Source organism: Halichoerus grypus, chromosome 1 (assembly GCF_964656455.1).
Source record: "Halichoerus grypus chromosome 1, mHalGry1.hap1.1, whole genome shotgun sequence".
Classification (NCBI taxonomy): domain Eukaryota; kingdom Metazoa; phylum Chordata; class Mammalia; order Carnivora; family Phocidae; genus Halichoerus; species Halichoerus grypus.
Window position 1 is genome coordinate 122,487,817 of NC_135712.1, and position 23,858 is coordinate 122,511,674.

At 39.5% G+C, this 23,858-nt stretch overlaps 1 protein-coding gene across 2 annotated transcripts in view; it reads right to left on the reverse strand.

Moving 5' to 3' along the window:
* The window catches only part of IL20RB (interleukin 20 receptor subunit beta), a 40,043-nt gene extending 26,175 nt beyond the window's left edge, over positions 1-13,868 (reverse strand). For both annotated transcript variants that reach the window (XM_036080947.2, XM_036080946.2), the window contains exon 1: positions 13,639-13,868. In XM_036080947.2, coding sequence (XP_035936840.1) covers positions 13,639-13,678 — 40 coding nt within the window. In that variant the 5' untranslated portion in view covers positions 13,679-13,868. The remainder of the gene's footprint in view (positions 1-13,638) is intronic.
* Between the last annotated feature and the right edge of the window lie 9,990 nt (positions 13,869-23,858).

Genomic DNA, 23,858 nt, shown 5'->3' on the forward strand with positions numbered 1-23,858 from the left:
CTTGAGTAATTAATGCCTACATCCCAGCTTCAAAAGGTGTGTAAATTCATGCCTCAGGAAAGTGATAGAATACTTCATGGTCTTAAAGTACAGTCTTTGGATCAGCAGCATCACATTACCCAGAAGTTTATTAGAAATACAGACTCTCAGGGTGCTTGGGTGTCTCAGTTAGTTAAGCATCAGACTCTTAATTTCAGCTAAGGTCATGATCTCAGGGTTGGGAGGTCAAGCCCTGCGTCCAGTCCCCCAAGTCGGGCTCCATGCTCAACGGAGAGTCTTCTTCTCTCCCTTTCCCTCTGCCCCTCCCACCATCCTCAAATAAATAAATAAATCTTAAAAAAAAAAAAAGAAAGAAAGAAATATAGACTCTGAGGCGCAACCTATGCATTACTGAACCAGAATCTGCATTTTAACAAGATCCCCAGGTAATTCATATGCACATTAAAGTTTGAGAAACATGGGTCCAGAAGCCATTCTCAAACTTGGCTGCCCATTAGAATCACTAGAGAAATGGTTTTGTTTTGTTCCTTAAGTCTTATTTTATTTTTTAAAAGATTTTATGTATTTATTTTGAGAGAGAGAGAGCACGGGGGGAGTGGCAGGGGCAGAGGGAGAGGGAGAATCTCAAGCTGACTCCACACTGAGCGCAGAGCCTGATGCAGGGCTCGATTCCAGGACCCTAAGATAATGACCTGAGCCGAAATCAAGAGTCCAATGCTAACTGACTGAGCCACGCAGGCTCCCCTGTTAAGTTTTATTTTTAAATAATTTCAGACTTAGGGGCACCTGGGTGGCTCAGTCGGTTGGGCATCTGGCTCTTGGTTTCAGCTAGGGTCATGATCTCAGGGTCATGGCATTGAGCCTCCCAGTGGGCTCCCTGTTCAGCGGGTAGTCAGCTTGAAAGATTCTCTCCCTCTGCCCCTCCCCCCACTCGTTCACGTGCTCTCGCTCTCTCTCAAATAAATAAATCTTAAAAAAATAATTTCAGACTTAGAGAAGAGTTGCAAAAATAGTACAGAGAGCTCCCATATACCCTCTACTTCAGCCTTCCATGTATACATAACCATAACATAATATGAAAATTAAGATATTAACATTGGTACACTATCATTAATGAAGCTTCAGTCTTCATTTAAATGTGACCAGTTTTCCCCCTAATGTCCTTTCTTTTTTCCTAGGAACCAATCCAGGATCCCACATTTGGTTATCATATCTAGTTAGTCTCCTCCAATCTGTTCTCAGTCTTTGTCTTTGTGATCTTACCTTTAAGAGTACTAGTCACAGGGGCACCTGGGTGGCTCAGTCGTTAAGCATCTGCCTTCGGCTCAGGTCATGATCCCAGGGTCCTGGGATCGAGCCCCGCATGGGGCTCCCTGCTCAGCGGGAAGCCTGCTTCTCCCTCTCCCACTCCCCCTGCTTGTGTTCCCTCTCTCACTGTCTCTCTCTCTGTCAAAATAATAAAAATCTTAAAAAAAAAAAAAAAAAAGAGTACTAGTCAGGGAGAAGAATCCAAAATCTCGGAGGAGGAGGAGACCTTAATTTCGTCTGGTCCCAGGGAATTCAGCTAGATAGCTATCAAATCATTCTGAACACCTGCTAACTCAATCGGAGATCAAAGAAAAGAACAGCAGAAATTCTATGAACAGAAAAGCGACCACTTTCTGGAAGGTAAGACGTTCAGAGAAGTGAATCTGAGGTGATATTTGGGAAGATAGACCGATGGGGGAGGGAGCCAGCTACTGGCAAGTGATAGAGCAGCAGAGCACAAAATCGGAACTTTTAGAAGTCTGCTCCAGTTTGGGACATCACTCAGGCAGCTAAGGGTGAGGGGGGGGGCCTCGCCGGGACAGTGGGTCTCAGGATCCTCAGGGTCACAGAAAGACCAGGGGTGCCTGAGGTGTGGCAGAGCTCCCAGGTATCAGAGCAGGGAAGCTGGCTGCAAAGAGTGAGCCCAGGAGTGGGCTCTCAGTTCACCGTAGCCATAAACCTAGATCCATGGCAGAACCGAGGAGACCCTACTTCCTCCCCTGGGAGGAGCAGCCTGGGAGTGCGCTGCAGGAATCTGCTGGGTTTGGAAACTCCAAGGGGTCACGTGCCTGAGATAGAAACGCTTGGTCACAGGCCAGAGAAGCACAGAGTGCGGCGGGAGACCAGGGAGAGAGAGAAAACTGAGGGCTCACTGAGGAGTGGGGCCCCAGGCTCTTGGCTCCTCCAGGGCCGGAGACTGGGAAGCCACCGTTTTCATTCTTGTCCTCTAAAGCTGCACGGAGAAAGCCTTCAGGGAACAAAAGCCACATAGAGCAAACCAGAGAAGCTTACTTAGCCTAGCCCCTGGCAAGGGTGGTTCAGTTCCGCCCAGGGCAAAGACATTTGAGAATCACTGCAATAGGCCCCTCCCCCAGAAGATCAGCAAGAACAGCCAGCCAAGACCAAGTTTACCAATCAATGAGAACGGCAGAACTCCAGCACTAGGGGAATACTGCACATAGAAATCATAGCTTTTTTCCCATGATTCTTTAATCTTTCAACTTTAATTTTTTTAATTTTCTTTATTTTTTAATTTTTCTTCTCCCCTTTTCAACGAACTTATTTTATCAACTCCTTTTTAAAATCTCTTTTAATTTTCATTTTTGCATTTACATTCTATCCCTTCATTGTATTTAATCTTATTTAAGTTTTTCTTTCTTTAAAATTTTGGGATGCAGTTTCTTCTAACAGACCAAAATACACCGAAAATCTAGTATATGGCTCTGTTCTATTCACCCGCCTGATCATATTCTCTTTTTTTTTCTTCTTCCTTTTTTTTTTTGTTCAATTCTTTTTAATTTTCATCTTTACAGTTACATTCTATCCTTTCAATGTATTTAATTTTATTTTTGTATATAGAAGTGTTTCTTTCTTTACAATTTTGAGATGTAGTTTCCTCTAACAAACTGACCAAAATACACTCAGGAGTTAGTGTATTGCTCTGTTCTGTTCACCTGTCTGTTTATATCCTTTTTTTTATTATTGTTGTTGTTCTTTTTCTCTTTTGATTTTCTTGTCTTTTAATTTCCATTTTTACAGTTACATTCTATCCTTTCATTGTATTTAATTTTATTTTTGTACATATATAAGTTTTTCTTTCTTTATAACTTTGGGATCTAGTTTTCTAAAAAACAGACCAAAATATACAGAATCCAGTGTATTGCTCTATTCTGCTCACCTGTCTGATTAAATTCTTCTTTTTCCTCCCAGTTTTGGGTCTCTTCTGATTTGTTTAGTGCATATTTCTCTGGGGTCGCTGTTGCCATTTTAGTATTTTGTTCTCTTGTTCATCTATTCTTCTCTGGACAGAATGACAAGATGGACAAACTCAACTCAAAAAAGAGAAGAAGAGGCAGTACTGACTGCCAGGGACCTAATCAGTATGGACATTAGTAAGATGTCAGAACCAGAGTTCAGAATAATGATTATAAAGATACTAGGTGGGCTTGAAAAAAGCATAGAAGACACTAGAGAATCCCCTTCTGGAGAAATAAAAGAACTAAAATCTAAACAAGTCGAAATCAAAAAGGCTATTAATGAGGTGCAATCAAAAATGGAGGCTCTAACTGCTAGGATAAATGAGGCAGAAGAGAGAATTAGTGATATAGAACACCAAATGATGGAAAATAAAGAAGCTGAGAAAAAGAGAGATAAACAACTACTGGATCACGAGGGCAGAATTCGAGAGATAAGTGATACCATAAGATAAAACAATATTAGAATAATTGGGATCCCCAAAGAAGAAGAAAGAGAGAGAGGGGCAGAAGGTATATTGGAGCAAATTATAGCAGAGAACTTCCCTAATTTGGGGAAGGAAACAGGCATCAAAATCCAGGAGGCACAGAGAACCCCCCAAAATCAATAAAAATAGGTCAACACCCCGACATCTAATAGTAAAACTTACGAGTCTCAGAGACAAAGAGAAAATCCTGAAAGCAGCTTGGGAGAAGAGATCTGCAACCTACAATGGTAGGTTTATTAGATTGGCAACAGACCTATCCACAGAGACTAGTAGGCCAGAAAGGACTGGCATGATATATTCAGGGTGCTAAATGAGAAAAATATGCAGCCAAGAATACTTTATCCAGCTAGGATGCCATTCAAAATAGGAGTGATAAAAAGCTTTCAGGACAAACAGAAACTAAAAGAATTTGTGATCACCAGACCACAAATACAATAAATATTGAAAGGGGTCCTCTAAGCAAAGACAGAGACCAAAACTAACATAGACCAGAAAGGAACAGAGACAATATACAGTAACAGTCACCTTACAGGCAATACAATGGCACTAAATTCATATCTCTTAATAGTTACTCTGAATGTAAATGGGCTAAATGTCACAATCAAAAGACGAAGGGTATCAGACTGGATAAAAAAGCAAGACCCATCGATATGCTCTCTGCAAAAGACTCATTTTAGACCCAAAGACACCTCCAGATTTAAAGTGAGGGGGTGGAAAATCATTTACCATGCTAACAGACTTTATCAAAAGAAAGCTGGGGTGGCAATCCTTATATTAGACAAATTAGATTTTAAACCAAAGACTGTAATAAGAGATGAGGAAGGACAGTATATCATAATTAAAGTGTCTATCCAATAAGAGGATCTAACAATTGTAAATATTTATGCCCCTAACATGGATGCAGCCAATTATTTAAGCCAATTAATAACAAAATCAAAGAAACATATTGATAATAATACAATAATAGTAGGGGACTTTAACACCCCAATCACTGCAATGGACAGATCATTTAAGCAGAAGATCAAGGAAATAAGGGCTTTGAATGACACACTGGACCAGATGGACTTCAAAGATATATACAGAGCATTCCATCCTAAAGCAACAGAATACCCATTCTTCTCGAGGGTAAATGGAACATTCTCCAGAATAGATAACATCCTGGGTCATAAATCAGGTCTCAACCAGTATCAAAAGATTGGGATCATTCCCTGCATATTTTTGGATCACAGTGCTTTGAAACTGGAACTCAAGTCACAAGAGGAAAGTTGGAAAAAACTCAAATACATGGAGACTAAAGAGCATCTTACTAAAGAATGAATGGGCCAACCAGGAAATTAAAGAAGAGTTAAAAAAAATTCATGGAAACAAATGAAAATGAAAACACAACTGTTCAAAATCTTTGGGATGCAGCAAAGGCAGTCCTAAGAGGAAAGTATATAGCACTACAAGCCTTTCTCAAGAAACAAGAAAGGTCTCAAATACACAACCTAACCCTACACCTAAAGGAGCTGGCGAAAGAACAGCAAATAAAGCCTAAACCCAGCAGAAGAGAAATAATAAAGATTAGAGCAGAAATCAATGAAATAGAAACCAAAAGAACAGTAGAACAGATCAACGGAACTAGGAGCTGGTTCTTTGAAAGAATTAATAAGATTGATAAACCTCTGGCCAGACTTATCAAAAAGAAGAGAAAGGACCCAAATAAATAAAACCATGAATGAAAGAGGAGCGATCACAACAAACACTGAAGAAATACAAACAATTATAAGAACATATTATGAGCAACCGTATGCCAACAAATTAGGCAATCTGGAAGAAATGGATGCATTCCTAGAGACATATAAACTACCAAAACTGAACCAGGAAGAAATAGAAAACCTGAACAGAACCATAACCATCAAGGAAATTGAAGCAATCATCAAAAATGTCCCAACAAACAAGAGTCCAGGGCCAGATGGCATCCCAGGGGAATTCTACCAAACATTTAAAGAAGAATTAATACCTATTCTTCTAAAGCTGTTTCCAAAAACAGAAATGGAAGGAAAACTTGCAAACTCTTTTTATTAGGCCAGCATTACCTTGATCCCCAACCCAGCTAAAGACCCCATCAAAAAGGAGAATTACAGACCAATATCCCTGATGAACATGGATGCAAGATACTACCCAATAGGATCCAACAGTACATTACAAGGATTATTCACCCTACCAAGTGGGATTTATTCCTGGGCTGCAAAGCTGGTTCAACATCTGCAAATCAATCAATGTGATACACTACATAAATAAAAGGACAAGAATCGTATGATCCTCTCAATAGATGCAGTAAAAGCATTTGACAAAGTACAGCATCCTTTCTTGATTAAAACTCTTCACAGTGTACATACCTCAATATAAAAGCCATCTATGAAAATCATTCACAATAGGGAAAAGCTGAGAGCTTTTCCCCTAAGGTCAGGAACGTGGCAGGGATGTCCAGTATCACCACTGCTGTTCAACATAGTACTAGAAGTCCTAACTTCAGCAATCAGACAACAAAAAGAAATAAAAGGCATCTGAATTGGCAAAGAAGAAGTCAAACTCTTACTCTTTGCAGATGCCATGATACTCTATGTGGAAACTCAAAAAACTCCACCCCAAAATTGCTAAAACTCATACATGAATTCAGTAAAGTGGCAGGATATAAAAATCAATGCACAGAAATCAGTTGCATTTCTATATACCAACGAGACAGAAGAAAGAGAAACTAAAGAGTCAATCCCATTTACAATTGCACCCAAAACCATAAGATACCTAGGAATAAACCTAACCAAAGAGGGAAAGGATCTGTACTCAGAAAACTATAGGACACTCATGAAAGAAATTGAGGAAGACACAAAGAAATGGAAAAACATTCAATGCTCATGGATTGGAAGACAAATATTGTTAAAATGTCTAATGCTACCTAGAGCAATCTACACATTCAAAATACCATCAACTTTTTTCAAAAAAATGGAACAAATAATCCTAAAATTTGTATGGAACCAGAAAAGACCCCGGATAACCAGAGGAATGTTGAAAAAGATGGTGGCATCACAATTCCGGATTTCAAGCTCTATTACAAAGCTGTAATCATCAAAACAGTATGGTACTGGCACAAAAACAGACACATAGATCAATGGAACAGATTAGAGAACCCAGAAATGGACCCTCAAGCTCTACAGTCAACTAATCTTTGACAAAGCAGGAAAGAATGTCCAATGGAAAAAAGACAGTCTCTTCAATAAATGATGTTGGGAAAACTGGACAGCCACATGCAGAAGAATGAAACTGGACCATTTTCCTACACCATACACAAAAATAGACTCAAAATGGATGAAAGACCAAAATGTGGGACAGGAATCCATCAAAATCCTTGAGGAGAACACTGGCAGCAACCTCTGTGACATTGGCCGCAGCAACTTCTTGCAAGACACGTCTCCAAAGGCAAGGGAAACAAAAGCAAAAATGAACTATTGGGACTTCATCAAGATAAAAGCTTTTGCAAAGCAAAGGAAACAGTCAACAAAACCAAAAGACAACTGACAGAATGGGAGAAGATATTTGCAAATGACATATCAGATAAAGGGCTAGTATCCAAAATCTATAAAGAACTTATCAAACTCAACACCCAAAGAACAAATAATCCAATCAAGATGACATGAACAGACATTTCTGCAAAGAAGACTTCCAAATGGCCAACAGACACATGAAAAAGTGCTCAACATCACTCGGCAACAGGGAAATCCAAATCAAAACCTCAATGAGATACCACCTCACACCAGTCAGAATGGGTAAAATTAACAAGTCAGGAACTGACAGATGTTGGCGAGGATGCAGAGAAAGGGGAACCCTCCTACACTGTTGATGGGAATGCAAGCTGGTGCAGCCACTCTGGAAAACAGTATGGAGGTTCCTCAAAAAGTTGAAAGTAGAGCTACCCTACGACCCAGCAATCGCACGACTGGGTATTTACCCCAAAGATACAAATGTTGTGATCCGAAGGGGCATGTGTAGCCCAGTGTTTATAGCAGCAATGTCCACAATAGCCAAACTACAGAAAGAGCCCAGATGTCCAACAACAGATGAGTGGATAAAGAAGACACACACACACACACACACACACACACACACACACACACAGGAATATTATGCAGCCATCAAAAATGAAATCTCAGGCGCCTGGGTGGCTCAGTTGTAAAGCGTCTGCCTTCAGCTCAGGTCATGATCCCAGGCTCCTGGGATCAAGTCCCACATCGGGCTCCCTACTCGGCAGAAAGCCTGCTTCTCCCTCTCCCACTCCCCCTGCTTGTGTTCCTGCTCTCGCTATCTCTCTCTCTGTCAGATAAATAAATAAAATCTTTAAAAAAAAAAAAATGAAATCTCACCATTTGCAACAACATGGATGGAACTCGAGGGTATTATGCTAAGTGAAATAAATCAGTCAGAGAAAGACAATTATCATATGATCTCACTCATGTGAGGATCATAGGGGAAGAGAGGAAAAAATAAAACAAGACAAAATCAGAGAGGGAGACAAACCGTAAGAGACTCTTAATTTCAGGAAACAAGCTGAAGGTTGCTGGAGGGGCGGGGGGTAGGGGAATGGGGTAACTGGGTGATGGACGTTGGGGAGGGCACATGATATAATGAGCACTGGGTATTATATAAGACTGATGAATCACAGGCCTGAACCCCTGAAACAAATAATACATTATATGTTAATTTTAAAAGAGTAGTAGTCAGTTGTTTTGTAGAATATTCCTCAGTTTGAGTTTGTCTGATATTTTCCCATAATTTGACTGAGGTAATACATTTTTAGCATGTATTCACAGGGAGTACATGATGTTAATGTCTTATTGCAGGTGATGTTAACCTTGGTCACTTGGTTAAGGTGGTGTCTCTACTATAAAAGTTACCATTTTCCCCCTTTATAATTAATAAATAACTTAGGGGACATACTTTGACACTGTGTGAATATTCTGCTTCTCAAACTTTTATCCATTAATTTTAGCACTTACTAGTGGCTATTATTGCAACAATTATTGCTGTGATGTTCTAATTAACCATGATTTACTATTTATTAATTGGAATTCTGTAAGGAAGAGCTGTTCCTTCTCCACTATTTATTCACTCATTTATTGATTCATTCATTCATTCAACTACTTATATTAGTATGGGGTCATGAATATTTATTTTATTCTATTGTTACTTTGTTAAATTATTCCAGCTTTGGCCATTGGGAGCTCTTTCAGATTGTTTTTTTGTTTGTTTTGTTTTGTTTTTTAAGATTTTATTTATTTATTGGACAGAGAGAGAGCACAAGCAGGGTGAGTGGCAGAGGGAGAGGGAGAAGCAGGCTACCCGCTGAGCAGGAAACCCGATATGGAGCTCTATCCCAGGACCCTGGGATCATGACCCGAGCCGAAGGCAGATGCTTAATGGACTGAGCCACCTAGGTGCCCCTTCAGATTGGTTCTTCTGTCCTTTTTATTTACTCCCACTCCTCAATCTCTTTTTACATGTTATTTTTATTAATAGAATTTTTATTTTTGGAATAATTTTAGATTTACAGAAAAAACTTCAGACAGTACACACAGAGTTTCTACATATCCTCACCCAGCTTCCCCTAATACTAACATCTTACATAACCATGATGTATTTGTCAAAACTAAGAAACCAACATTGGTACATTACCATTAACCAAACTCTACACTTACTTGAATTTCGTCTGTTTTTCCACTAATGTTCTTTTTTCCAATCCAGGATCCAATCCAGAATACTCATTTCATTTAGGACTCCATCCTTTTTTGAGTACTTTCTTACTTACCACAAATGCTCCAGACTTGTCCTGTATTTTCTCTGCCCAGTCCTGGAATAAACCACTTCTCTAAGGAGCCCCAGCCAGGAGTTTTGAAAAATTCCAATGCCCAGGAAGCACCCTAGATTAATTAAGTCAGAATCTCTGGCTGTGAAACCCAGGCATTCATAGTTTTAAAAGCTCCCCAGGTGATTACAATGTGCATTTGAGACTGAGTACCACTAATGCAGACCTTACCTCTCATTGCCAAAGAATAGCTGAAACTATAATGTTAGGTTCCCAAATGTCAAAGACTTAAATGTATTTCCCAGCAGGCTCTATGTTCCCTGAAGACAAGGGACTCCAATTTGTTCTTCTATAATCAGCCCCTAGCCCAGAATCCAGCACACAGAAGGTACCAGAAATACCAAATGAATGAAAACTAAGTAAGTGAATCAGGTCTTGGCTCCCTTAGTGAATTTAGCCTCAGCCTGACTTCCTTTTTCCTAATCCCCTATCTATCTTACATTAGACAGTTTTGCTGCTAAGTAAAGGCTACCCACCTCAAAGCCCTTGGGCAAATTTTCCAGGCAGAAATCCTTGTATCTCCTCCCTAGAATGATGCCAATGCTGGCTTCCTCCCACTGGGTCTACTATCAGCTCCTTCATTTGGGTCCCCTTCTGCCACTTCTACTTCTAATAGCCCTTATAGCAAATGCTCAGAAAAGGTAGCAGCATCTTTATTCCCTGTACTTTGTCTGTCCTCCCTTTTCCTAGCCTGCTTCAGTGTCTCAGCTTCTGCAGAGAGCACAGGCTCTGGAACCAGCCAAACCAGAGTCAAATCTCAATTCTCCCACTTACTAGATGTATACATTTGGGCAAATTACTGAACCTCTCTGAATCTCTGTTTCATAGTATGTAAAATGGAGATAATACCACGTACTTTGCAGGATTGTGAGAAGTCAAGAGAACATTTTTGCTAAACTAGAGCACAGTGTGAGCTCAGAAATGGCCACTGTGATTGTTGTTGCTGCTACTGTTATTGATGTTGTCGGTAGTAGTAGTAGTGGAAATAGTAGTAGTGGGAGTGGTGGTGGTGGTGGTGGTGGTGGTGGTGGTGGTGGTAGCAGGGATCAGTTTCCTGAATCACACACTATCATTTGGAAGGGTCAGGGCAAGGCAAATGAATTCTATAAAGGTGAGCAAGAACTTCTACCCATCTGTCCAGGGATCTAGAGTAACTAACAGAAGTTCATTTAGAATTTGCAGAATTCATTGCAATCACCTACACCATCCAGAGGAAATAGTCAAAATTGCACAAAGGCAACCTCAGCTAAAGCAATTATTTGCTGAGAACACCATCTGTTTACGTAACCCACAGATAATAATAATTAACATGGGGGGGTGGCACACATTGACATCTTCGGAGTGCTTTTGTTTGCATCATCTCATTTAATTAAAACACCTCCCAATTTCAAGGTGGCTTTTTTTTTTTAACCATTTCATTGATGAAGAAAATGAAGTTGTATGATATAGTCACTGAGCTAGCAAGCGATGGAGTCAAAACTCACACAGGCCTCTCTGGCTCTGACATCCTTGTGGTTTCCTCTACTGGTTTGTTTTTGTTTTTTCTGTATAGGTTTATAGGTGGCAGAAGAGCACACTCATTTCCAGGTCTGTTTGAAACAGGAGTTTCAGGAAAGGCTTAAAAGACTGGACTGCCTCACTGAAGAAAATGTCAAATTTAAAAATGGGTGAAGGGAGTCAAAATGTAAAAATTTCCAGTTTTAAGTGAAATCGGTTAAGTGCTAGGGATGTAATGCACAGCATGGTGACTAAATAATACTGTATTGCATATTTTGAAGTATTTAAATAGTACTGTATTGCATCACAAGAAAAAAAAATGTGTAACTGTCACCAGCTAGACTCCAAGACCTGCCATTTACTACCCACCTGCTTATATACTCACTAACCTTCGTCTTGTATTTTTCCTTTAAGCTCTCTTTTTGGCTTACCTCTTAACTCAGGCAAATGAAACCCAAAACCACACCCAGGGGATGGCGACTGCCCTGACAACACCTTCCACTGCCCCAGACCACCCAGACTGTTTGAGCTAAACCCCAGGCTAGTGCCTACGCAGATGGACCATGGAGTGACCTCTGGAATGACCAGCAATTACCTTTACTTCATTGTAATACTAAAATCTCCGCCCAAGGAGGAGCACTTGCCTCATTTATATAACATACAATGTGGGCCTAGGCATGTTTCCTTAAGGCACATGTGCAACCTTATGCCCACCTCTATATACCATGACAGGGCTTTCCTATCTAAAATATTCATTCTAACTCTAAACAAAAAGAACCCATTCACCCTGGGAGAGTAACCGCTTTGGAAGCCATTCACCATGATCTCCTTATTTGCTGCAAATAAAAGTTTTCTTTGTGCAACAAATTAACTTGGTGCAGTTTCTGACTCGTCAGGAGCCAACTCACATTGGTTCGGTTACATAACTATGTATGATGGATGTTAACTAGATTTATTATGGTCATCATTTTGCAATATATACAAATACCAAATCATTATGGTGTATACCTGAAAGTAATATAATGTTATATGTCAATTACACCTCAATAAAAGAAAAAGAATCCGGAAAAAAAATGTTGAGCCTTCCCCTTCTCATTTAGCCTCCCCATATTCTCCCTCTGGCTTAGTGGGGGTGTGTTTTTCTGGCAACTTGTTTCACCAATAGTCAGTCAGCTAACTAACCAGATAACCAACATGATTAGCCTATGCTAGCAGCTGTGAGGACACCAGAAAAGATGTCCAGGCCTTTCCCTCAGGCCAGTGCAGGAAACAGAAGTAACCCACCTAAGCAGAGTATGTGGGGTCAAGGGTCAAAGGAGAGAGAAGTCTGGGAAGAGTCTAAAGGGGGAGGGAATGATGATGGGAGTATGGGCTCGAGATGGGGAAAGGAACTGGAGATGGTGCTTTGGTAGGAAATAACAATCATAAAGCTGGGAGGAGGAAATGAGGGTGTTACAGGTCAATTGTAAAGACAGCAGCTACCTGTGGTTCCTATTTGTTGTCAAAGAACAGTGGGGAATAGAGTTGAGGCCTGAATAGGCTGGGTCATGAAACAAACAGCAGACTTGAATGCCATGTGCTGAACAATTGGGAACTGCAAAGTTTTTGAGCTAAGAAGGGACATTATAAATTTGATGTTAAAGCCATTCTAAACATTTGCAAATCGCTTTAGACTAATTTGTTGCCTGATTTAAACTAAAACAATTAGTCCTCAGTGTTGAAAGAAAGAAAGAAAAAAGAGAAGACAGAAAGTACTCAAGGCTCCCACCAACACTGCAAAGCGCCCAGTAACTTGGAGCATTAAAATTAGAAATTTCTCTTGAAAGTGTTTTGACATGAAGAAACATCAAAGACTAAGGAGCTTCAGTTTTGGAACAACAAAGCATGTAGGTACGCAGCCAGGAATGGAGCAGAGAAAATTATGTAATCTTACTGGTAGGGAAAATACCCCAAACCAAATTTTTTAAAATGCTATGGAGTACCTAACCGCTACTTTTTCTGCAGTGACCAGGAGAAATCCAATTTTTGTAAGTCTTATACCCAATATTAAGGTTGCCAATTAAGCCTTTTATTCATGTATATTTTGTTAGAATCTTTATTTTACTTTAACCTGTCCTTACAGTTAACATCTCCAAGGCACACACAGAAAAACCAAGATAACCATGTTGTACTTTTAAAACCAGATGAGATAAATAATAAAATGCATGGAGCTCTGCTAATCTTTAGACTATCTGTTTTGATACTTTATCTTTCCAAATTGTTCTGTGATCATTAGGAATGAGATTTCTGAACAGAAGGCAGGCTTTTGCTTTGTGAGTGGGGATGAAGGTTTAAGATGTGAGAAACATTCTTAAAAACAGACATAAGATGTTCTACACATATATTGAAACTCCAAACTCTGCTAAAGTATTTTTCACCTTCTTAACCTATATTTGAATCCCAAGCTATTGGCTATATTCTAATTCATACTTACCTATGAGTAAACAAGGTATCAAGGCGTAGAAAAACCACATGATAAGACTTGTCAAGATTTCTTCTAAAACCACAGAGAGGGTCTGTGTTTGGCAGATTCAGCTCGACCTGGGACATTGTTTCCTTCCAGAATGAAGCATTCTGCCCATCTCAGCCATCCTTGCTTCAGAATGCAGATGTTGGAGCTGAGGTCTGAGTTGCCGTGAAGACTGAATTGTTCTAGAAAGAGGAGCCAGCCCAGACAGCTCAGAAAAGAGGAGCCAGCCCAGACAGCTCCCTCCTTTCTGTCCAAACCCAGATATTACATCAGAGGGAGTGGCCTAGGAGAGTTTCAGAGAAAGGGTAACTCTGAGGAGCTTGAGAATCTGCCTAGGAGAGATAGCTGACCAAGGCTCTGTCCTGGGGGACCCTGGATGTCCCTAGAAGCCTCACTTGCGGTGAGCAAGCAAGATTATTTTACCCTCTCCTCAAATAGCTATCCTATCTTCTTCCAAGTCTCCATCTTGTGAGTTCATTCAAACTGGGTACTTACTAGCTCCTTTTGCTACATACTCCAGAAAAAGTAAAGAAGTTAAAAAAAAATATCTTTTAAAAAGTCAGAAGGTGAATATTATAGCTTTATATTTGTTTATATTTGCAAAAAGAAAACCTGGAAGGAGATACAGAAACTAACAAGATTGGTTACCTTGGAGCAGAGAGTGGGAATCCGCAAGATGGAGGAGAAAAATGGGACCAAGACTCCTTGCAGTATATCTTTGTTTGTTTAGGGATTTTTTTGAAATTTGTTTTTTATTTTGGTAAAATACACATAACATAAAATTTACCTTCTTAACTATTTAAAAAAATTTATTTAAATTCAATTTAATTAACATACACTGTATTACTAGTTTCAGAGGTAGAATTTAGTGATTCATCAGTTGCATATAACACCCAGTGCTCACTACTTCAAGTGTCCTCCTTAATATCCATCACCCAGTTACCCCATCCCCCACCCATCCCCCCTCCAGCAACCCTCAGTTTATTTCCTAGAGTTAAGAGTCTCTTATGGTTTGCTTCCCTTTCTGTTTTCATCTTATTTTTCCTTCCCTTCCCCTATGTTCATCTGTTTTGTTTCTTAAATTCTATGTATGAGTGAAATCATATGATATTTGTCTTTCTGACTTCCTTCTTAACCATTTTTAAGTGGTATTAATATATTCAAATTGTTGTGCAACCATCACCACCATCCGTCCCTATAAATCTTTTCATCTTGTGAAACTGAAACTCCATACCAATTAAACAGTAACTCCCCATTCTCCCCTCCCCTTAGCCCCTGGCAACCACCATTATACTCTCTGCCTTTATGATTTTGACTACACTAAGTATCTCATATAAATGGAATCATGCAATTACTTGTCTTTTTCTATGACTGATTTATTTTGCTTAGCATAATGTCCTCAAGATTCACCCACGTTGTAGCATATTACAGAATTTCCTTCCTTTCTAAAGCTAAATAATATTCCATTGTATGTACATACCACATTTTGCTTATCCATTCATTCATCCATCAATGGACATTTGAGTTGCTTCCACTTTTTAGCTATTGTGAATAATGCTGCTGTGAACATGGGTGTACAAACATCTCTTCAAGACCTACTTTCAATTCTTTTGGGTGCTGCATATCTTTTTGTACTGTTTGATGTAAGCATTAGTGGGGTGCATTAGTGGGAGAACATGGGCTTTAGAGTGCTACAGATTTTGGTTCCAGTTTCAGAATTTATTTGCATTATACCCTTTGGGAAAGTTATTTATTCATTCAACAAATATTCACTAAGGGCCTACTGTGTACTAGAATCTGGGAATTCAATAGACCCTGTCCTAAACCAATAACTTTTCAACTGGTGATGAATATAGGTATGGGAATAATCATAAATCAATACTGAAGATAAAATGACAGAAATATCCACAAAGAAATATAGGAGCATTAAGGAGAAATACCTAACCTAGCCTGGAGGATTAGAGAAGGCTTCCTGAAAGAGGTGACTTTTAACCTGAGTGTTAAATGCTGAAAAAAATTAGCCAGGCATGGTGTACTTAGGAAACCACAAGAAGTTTCGTTCAACTGAAGAGCAAGATTGGGTGGCAAGAAATGAGGCTCAAAGGCAGACAGATCCAGGATTCCAGACAGCTTTGAATGCTTTGTCGAAGAGGTTAAGAGTTTATCCTGAGAGCAATGAAGGTCAAAAGAGGGGTTAAAACCTCAAATCTCATCATGTTATTCCCTGAATTGGAGGTTTAAAAAGTTTATGACTAGAGTGGAGAAAACAGTGGAAGGGACAAAACTGGAGGGAGGAGGGCAAGGAATAAACTATGCTGGTCAGTGAGGTGAGAGATACTGTTGGCTTCCACTAGGCTTTCCCAGGTCTGTAGAGAGAAGTGACTAAATTCAAAAGATGAAGGAGGTAGAATTGATAGCTCTTAGATATAGAGTGGATTAGGAGGGTGGAGGAGGAAAACATGACTTTCAGGTTCTAGGTTTGAGTAACTGGGTGGATGGCAGCACCTCAATCAAAATAATGGAAAGGACGGGTGCCTGGGTGGCTCAGTCGTTAAGCGTCTGCCTTCGGCTCAGGTCATGATCCTAGGGTCCTGGGATCGAGCCCCGCATCAGGCTCTCTGCTCCGCGGGAAGCCTGCTTCTCCCTCCCCCACTCCCCCTGCTTGTGTTCCCTCTCTTGCTGTGTGTCTCTGTCAAATAAATAAATAAAATCTTTAAAAAAAAAATAATGGAAAGGAGGAGGGAGAGGTGAGGTCAGGCTAGGTAGGGTTGGGGGTGGTACAGAAGGTTTCATGTGTTCACCTTGATACACTTCAATTTGACACACTTCTATGGGCAGCAGCAGTCTCTAGTATGTTAATTATCTTTGCCTCAACTCTTATGGGTGTCAAGAATATGGCACCATTTCCCCTACTTTCAGCATTCCAGCGGTAGCAGAGACCAGGAAGTGGGTGAAAACATGCAAGGAGAGTATGTAGATTAAGGAGACACGTGAACGTGCTCTTGGAGAAGACCTACATATAAGCACCAGCACAGGAAAAAAGATATGGAGATATAGGGAGAAAAAATAGGTCAGAGAGGTAGCCCTGGAGCAAACTGTGGTCCTGGAAATGATCAAGGATGGGGAAATCATCAAGGAGGAGTGCAGAAGAGTCATTGAGTTGATCACTGAAAAATGTCCCCTCGATTTAGCCCCTGGAAGGCCATTTGTAATCTCAGTAAGAAGAGTTTCAGTGGAGAGCTTGGCTCATGGGATAGTTGTAGGTTGAGGAGTGAATAGGAAAAGTAGTACTCCTTTGATGTGAATGGGAAGAAAGCAACTCCATGAGCCTCATTTTTTCATTTACAAAATAGATAATGTCTTACATAATAGTTGTGGGATTAAAGAATACAGGCAAAGCACAATTAGCCCAGTGCCAGGAACACAGTAGTCTTCACAAATGCTGTATTAACCATGTTAACAATAGGGGCGCCTGGGTGGCTCAGTCGTTCGTTAAGCGTCTGCCTTCAGATCATGGCTCAGGTCATGATCCCAGGGTTCTGGGATCGAGCCCCGCATTGGACTCCCAGCTCGGTGGGAAGCCTGCTTCTCCCTCCCCCGCTCCCCCTGCTTGTGTTCCTGCTCTCGCTATCTGTAAAATAAATTAATAAAATCTTTAAAAAAAAATGTTAACAATAAATACACGGGCCCCTGGCTGGCTCAGTCAGTGGAGCATGCAACCTTGATCTCGGAGTTGTGGGTTCGAGTCCCACACTCAGTGTAGAGATCACTTAAAAATAAAATCTTAAAAAAAAAACACACAATATATACATTGGGTATTATTCACTTTGGCTGGTCCTTTGCAGGCTCCCCATCTTACGGTTCGGCCCCTGGATCAGCAAAGAAAGGCTTCCAGTTGAAGATAACTATTAGAGGGTAGTTAAAAGAAGGCTCTGGAGACAACTGTCTGGGTTGGCATCTAGGCTCTGCCACTTACTAGTTGTATTTTTTAGGAAAGTCATTTAAACAGTCTGTTTTAGTGTCTTCATCTGTAAATTGGAGACCATAGTACCTAATTCATAGGGCTGTTGTGAGGACTAAATAGGATGGTATTATACTTAGAATGGGATCTGGCAAAGTAAGTGTACAGTAAATATTACCTGTATATTTTTTACTACATCATGGTCAAGAACACTTGGTGCATGTTCTCCTTGATCCCAGCACTGAGTCAGTGGCCACATCTGTGCCTTGACCTCTGGTCACCAGCTGCTTGTACACAGTCTCTCACTGCTCTCCTAGCTTCTGATCCTGGCCCCCTCTGCCTTTGGGTCTGGACACGCCCCAATTTGGGAGTGCTTCATACATACTGGTGTTAACACCTGTCCCCACTTTTACTTTTCTTCTCCCACTCCTGGCTTCCTGATTCCTCTATCCTAAGTCCATTTCTGCCCACAATTTCCACATGTTAAAAGCTAACAATAAAAGTCAATGAGTACTGGGTATCTACTACCTGCCAGGAATTGTCCCTGAAGGTTTTCCATAATTATAAAGACATTATACAAGAGACAAGGTAAGATTTGATTTCCAACTTTTCAGATGAGGACACAGAGCTCAGAGAAATTTATTTATTGTAGATCACAGAGCTAATCAGGGATGGAGACAGGAATTCCAACTGAGGTTTGCCTAACTCCAAGTCCTTTACACTCACCTTACTGCCCCACAATGTGTCTGAGGAGCACAGTGGGGTAAGTGATCCCGGAAATTAGCAAAGGTTTTAGGGAATAGACAAATCTCAATATGGAATCCTAAGGATCTACCAATTTAGATTTGGGTAGGAGAGATGCACTCAGTTTAGCCACTGGGCCAGTGGCATGAGCCAGGCTCAGGACCGAAAAGTTAAAGGGAATACAGACTGAGGATGGAAAGGAAAAGGTCCATAAACAGAAAATGACAGACAGAACAACACTCATTTACTTATGCTGTAGGGGAAGCAGGAGAGTTGTTCAACAGAACTTGGGTCTTAGGATAGTTAGCTCTACTTGGGCATGGGTTCCTGTCAAGATGCCCATCTGCCATGCTGAGCAGGGAGCCCGATGCGGGGCTCGATGCAGGGCTCGATTCCAGGACCCTGGGATCATGACCTGAGCCGAAGGCAGACACTTAACGACTGAGCCACCCAGGAGCCCCTGTCTTATACTCTTCTAACTCCTGCTTCCACTGAGTCTGCTCCGGATGTAATTTCCACTTTCAAGCTCTGGTTTTCAGGGTTCTTGTAGCCCTTTTTCACCTCCTCTGAATATACTTTTCAATTTCCTAAGTTTATTGTCTGGCCACCAGCGCAGAGAACCAGGAATTTAACCTTCCTTAACCTCAATTCTTTCCTTTGGGTGTGATCAATTAAAAACCTTGTCTGTCAAATGGTTCTTCTTCCTGTAGTTAGAACTGATTTTTTTTTCAATGTGACATCCCCCAACAACTCCTCTTAAGATGGAGAATCAAGCTTTATTTAGAACAGCCCTTTGAGTTAAAAGTTCTATACTTAAATGCCATTTTACTCAATTTTAAAAAATTGAAAACCAGAAACAATGCTCTGCAATAGTGAAGATTGTACTATAATTTTTAAATGGCTATGGTTGCTGTATTTTCACTCAACCACCGGTTTAATCCTGGTCAGTCATCAGTGATTCTATTAAGTGGAGCACACAATATGCTCAAAGGTCAATTTTTATTATTAGAGGCATCCTTTGATCACCCTATATATATTAACACCCCACTTCTCACTCTCAGCCTCCTCAACCTGCTGCTCTATTCTTTCTTTAGAGCACTTCACTGTTAGGCATCTCATCACTAGCAATATAAATTTTATGACAGCTTTTAGACAGATTTGTCTATTTTCTTCAGTATCATATTGCTAGCTCAAAACTCTGACACCTGAGCATTCAAATATTTGAGGTGAGTTGGTTGGATGGCTGGATGATGGATAAATATCTCCAAAAGCTAAACACTGACATATAATCATACATATAGATATAATAGTTCAAATAATATTCTTTTCATCTTGGCACCAAGTGATTAGCATATACCCTGAGGAAATCAGTATTTGTTTTCTATAACATTCCTCTTATCTATAGTCTAGAAAACATATCAAAACAAGTAAAATTTGGCATTACATACTCCTAGAAACAACGTGCTTATTCAGGGACTACAAATTTCTTCCATAAGAGCCCAAGAAAATCAATTCAATAATCGTTCTTCTAAAACAGGTAACACTTCAGTCTCATTCTGGAACCCAACTATCTCCATAATTATCCAAAGGCTATCTGCAACTTCTCTATATAGTCTCAGATACAAATCTTCTTAGAGTCAGCCCAGAGATTTATTTAAAGCAACTAGGTATCTTTACCTTAGATATCTATTTTTAATTGTCTATTTATATTTTCCTGCTTGAAAGTCATTATTATTCCAAAAGGTACCAAAAAACATGGACAAAAGGAAATTGACTACTCTGTCTTCTGTAGTTATAACTACAAATGAAATTTACATTATTCCAAAATACTGAGCCCAGTTTTACCTAGCCTTAAAAGCTAATTTGAGTGAAACATTTAAAAATCAGCCAGACCAGTAGATAAATGTTTGTGCTAAGCCACTGTGAGCAACAGACCAATTCTGAAATATTCGATAATAAAAGTACTCTGGCCAGCAAACATAATCTTAAAAAGACACTTTGGTTTAAAAATTTACCTCTATGAACATGGCCAACTGTAACTGAAACTTCTCCCGTTCTTCAAAACCTCACACACTCAATTTAGGTTCTACTCATTAAACAAAAAAGTCTCAGCAAACTGTATACTTTCAGATCAAAAAACACCTCAGTGGTAAACTAGAAAAATATATTTTGGTTCCTTTCGGTTACATGACTTGGTTTAGGTCATGTAACAGCAAGAAATTAGGGTGTGGAGTATGCATAGTATGCTGGTCTGCATGTGTTTAGAAGATGACAGAGTTGAGTCATATAAACTCGCTAAACCAATAGAACCAGCTTATCAGAAGAGAGGAGCTTCCTACCTTTCTTCACAGTAGAATCAAATAATGGTTTTCCCCAGCAATGTTGCATTTTTTAAAAAGTCCACTGGATGCTGTTCAGAACATAAAATGAAGATGTCATCTCTCTTATATCAAATGTCCTTTAAAGAAGTGACTACAGTTGTGAAGCCATTTGGAAACAGTTAAAAGATCTATCTAATCTATCTATCTATATACACAATACAAAGGGCCCCCTTATTGTGGAGGAAAATATTAAAGTGGAAAGGCTAAATCATATTGTAATGCTACATTCCTAATTTGTTGATTTGGACATTGCATCTGAGGTGTTTCTGAAAAATAAGTTTCCAGATTCTAAACCAAAAACTCCATTTACAGGAAAGATAGGGCCTAACAACGACTGCATTTGGAGATGTGAACTAGGGAGATAAGGGTTGGAAAGGAGACTTTTACGCTTTTTTTTAAACCATGTACATTAATAAACATAAAGGGGCCATTCACATTAGGTTCCATCCAATAGTCACCTTGTGGGAATTCAATTCCAGGACTGTCAGCTTATTACTCAGGGGAAACCAAAACTAAATTTTATGTTAAATTCCCCAATTTTTAAGTGTGAACAATTCCTTTTTTTGTACTGTGTGGGCTGAACTGTATTCCTATTTGGTTGTACCCTGAACAGGGCACCTGGCCAAGATGTGGGAGGGGGCAGTGGTGAAATTTGGACTTTTCTACAAGGAAAAAGGCTGGTCGTGCGTTTGGGCAGGGGTGAAGGGTAAGAGGTGCCTTTTCCTAATTCTCACAAGTTACACTGACAGTAGTGCCCCTGCTTCTTTGCAATCTCTGGAGTAGAAGACAGGATGGGAGCATTAAAGCTGGAGATAATTTATGTACCTGTATCTGTAAGGATGGCCTTTTTCTACCAACCCAAGTTGCTCATCTGCCAGCAATAGCAATGGATTAGTTAGCCTTCCTGTTTTTAGTGATATATCTGTGACACTGTCTTTAATTGTGCTACGTACCTGTGTTACTGTGTATAGTAAAAGATACATTGTATGTGTTCATACACATTCAGCTGAATCCTAAGTACCTATGACCAATTAATAGATACTGCAACAATAGCCTTTCATTACTGAACTTATATAAAGTTCTCAAATAACTTCTTCCAAGATTTTGGAGAAGTTATTTATAGAAGTGGGCTAGGCAGGGTTAAGTGTGTTATCTGTGTTCAAATTGATAGCTAAGTGTCTCCTCGTATGTAAAAGAAAATTTCTGTAAATCTGCTCTTCCCAGAACTCTCTGTTTTTTTTAATGTAAGACTTAATTTATTTTAGAGAGAGAGAAAGAGAGAGAGAACGAGAGCACAAGAGGGAGAGAATCTCAAGCAGAATCCCCGCTGAGCAGAGCCCAATGCAAGGCTTGAGCCCATGACCCTGAACTTATGACCTGAGCCGAAACCAAGAGTTGGACACTCAACTGAGCCACCCAGGCTACCCCCAGAACCCTGAGTCTAAAACAAGCAGACAGATGGCAGTGTGTCCACCAAACAGAATGTATCAGGCTGGGAATAAGGAAACCTGGTTTCTAATACAAGCCCTGCTACTCGCTAGCTATATAGATGTTTTTTAAGGTTGTTCTAATTCTTAAGAAAATTGCTTCAAGTAAAATTTGGGTTTATAAAAACAGTCATTGATGTAAGGGTTGGTTCAAGACTTTTTAAAAATCGATAAAAAGTTTAAGTACAAAATTCCGTAGTTCCCAGTGAGGTTTTTGTCCCAGTATAATAACAGCACACAATAGGTATTACTGGCTCATCAACTCCCTGGCATTTTGCAGCCCACCTGTGCATGCACAGGAGAGGGACTAAAGAAGGACTTGAGAAACTACAGGATACCTGAAAGAAGAAAAATGTGGCAACAGAAAAAGAAGAGTGATGACACCTTTTATATCTGTGTGGAATACATTTTCTCTTGCCTGATTTAACAAATGTTAAAGTTCTACAGCCTGGTTTGCCTGCCTCACGTCCTGGATGCTGTTCAAGCTCTGTTTTGTTGAACAACCAGATGGCCAACTTGTGGAAGATTAGTAAATGCAGTGCTTGTTAAAATGGTCATGTGGGCTATCTGGGAACTCTCTAGTTATTATGAATCTAATTATGGCACAGAAATGTGCAATCTACTTCCAGTGCTACTCCATTCCTAGCTGCTTTCTCAAAATCCTTAACATAAGCTCAGTGGGGTTTGCTATAAATACAGTTCATGTCTGTGATACAAAAGATTAATTGCTTTTTTTTTAAACAAACCTCTTAAAAAAAAAAAAGGAAGACTGGGGGGAAAAACAAAAAAAATGGAGAAAAAGAAAGCATCATCAAATGTTTGTTTAAATAAAAAGATGCTTACTACCTAGTCATATTTTAACACTTTGAAACTATTTTCTTCAACTTATATTCAAGTGATTTTACAGCAAAAAAGGTAAGCACACGACTTTTATTTCTATTACACTGTCTACTAATAATCATTTCAATAAACAAAGGGAGACTGACAAAGATAATGAAATATGAACTAAAAGGCTTTAAAAGCGGATGTAATGAAAATGAAAAATTGTACATCAAAGTCTTAATTACATTTGCTAACTCCTGTTGCTTAGTGGGAGAAGCCAGGGCTGCCACCCAGTGGCAATGTCAGTCTTAAATGATTTTAAGATTTAAAGAACTAAATATTTAATATTAAAAAAAAAACCCAAACTAAAAACCTCAGGAATTAGACAACTTCAATTTTAACATCAGTAATATTGGTATATTAAATACTTATCTATAACATATTAAAGAACAGAAAACATTCATTTGCTTAGGCAGCACTGGGGAAATTTTTGAAAATACCATATGATTTCCTACTAAGTTATATGATTTTAGTAAGTATTTTAATTAAAATATTGAAGGTTACTTTACTTAAATTTAAATTCCAGAATTAATAATGGGGGGGGCTCACAAAATACAGTTGTTTTCTTCTATAACCTGCAGAAGTAGATTCAATACTCCATAAAAGCCTCTCATCCATACACCCAAACTTCTGCTTAGTAAACAAAAACATAACAGAAACCCTCCAAAAAGTAAGATTTTAAAAATAACTTTCTCTAACCATTTGGCACATCCCATCTTTTCCTCAGGT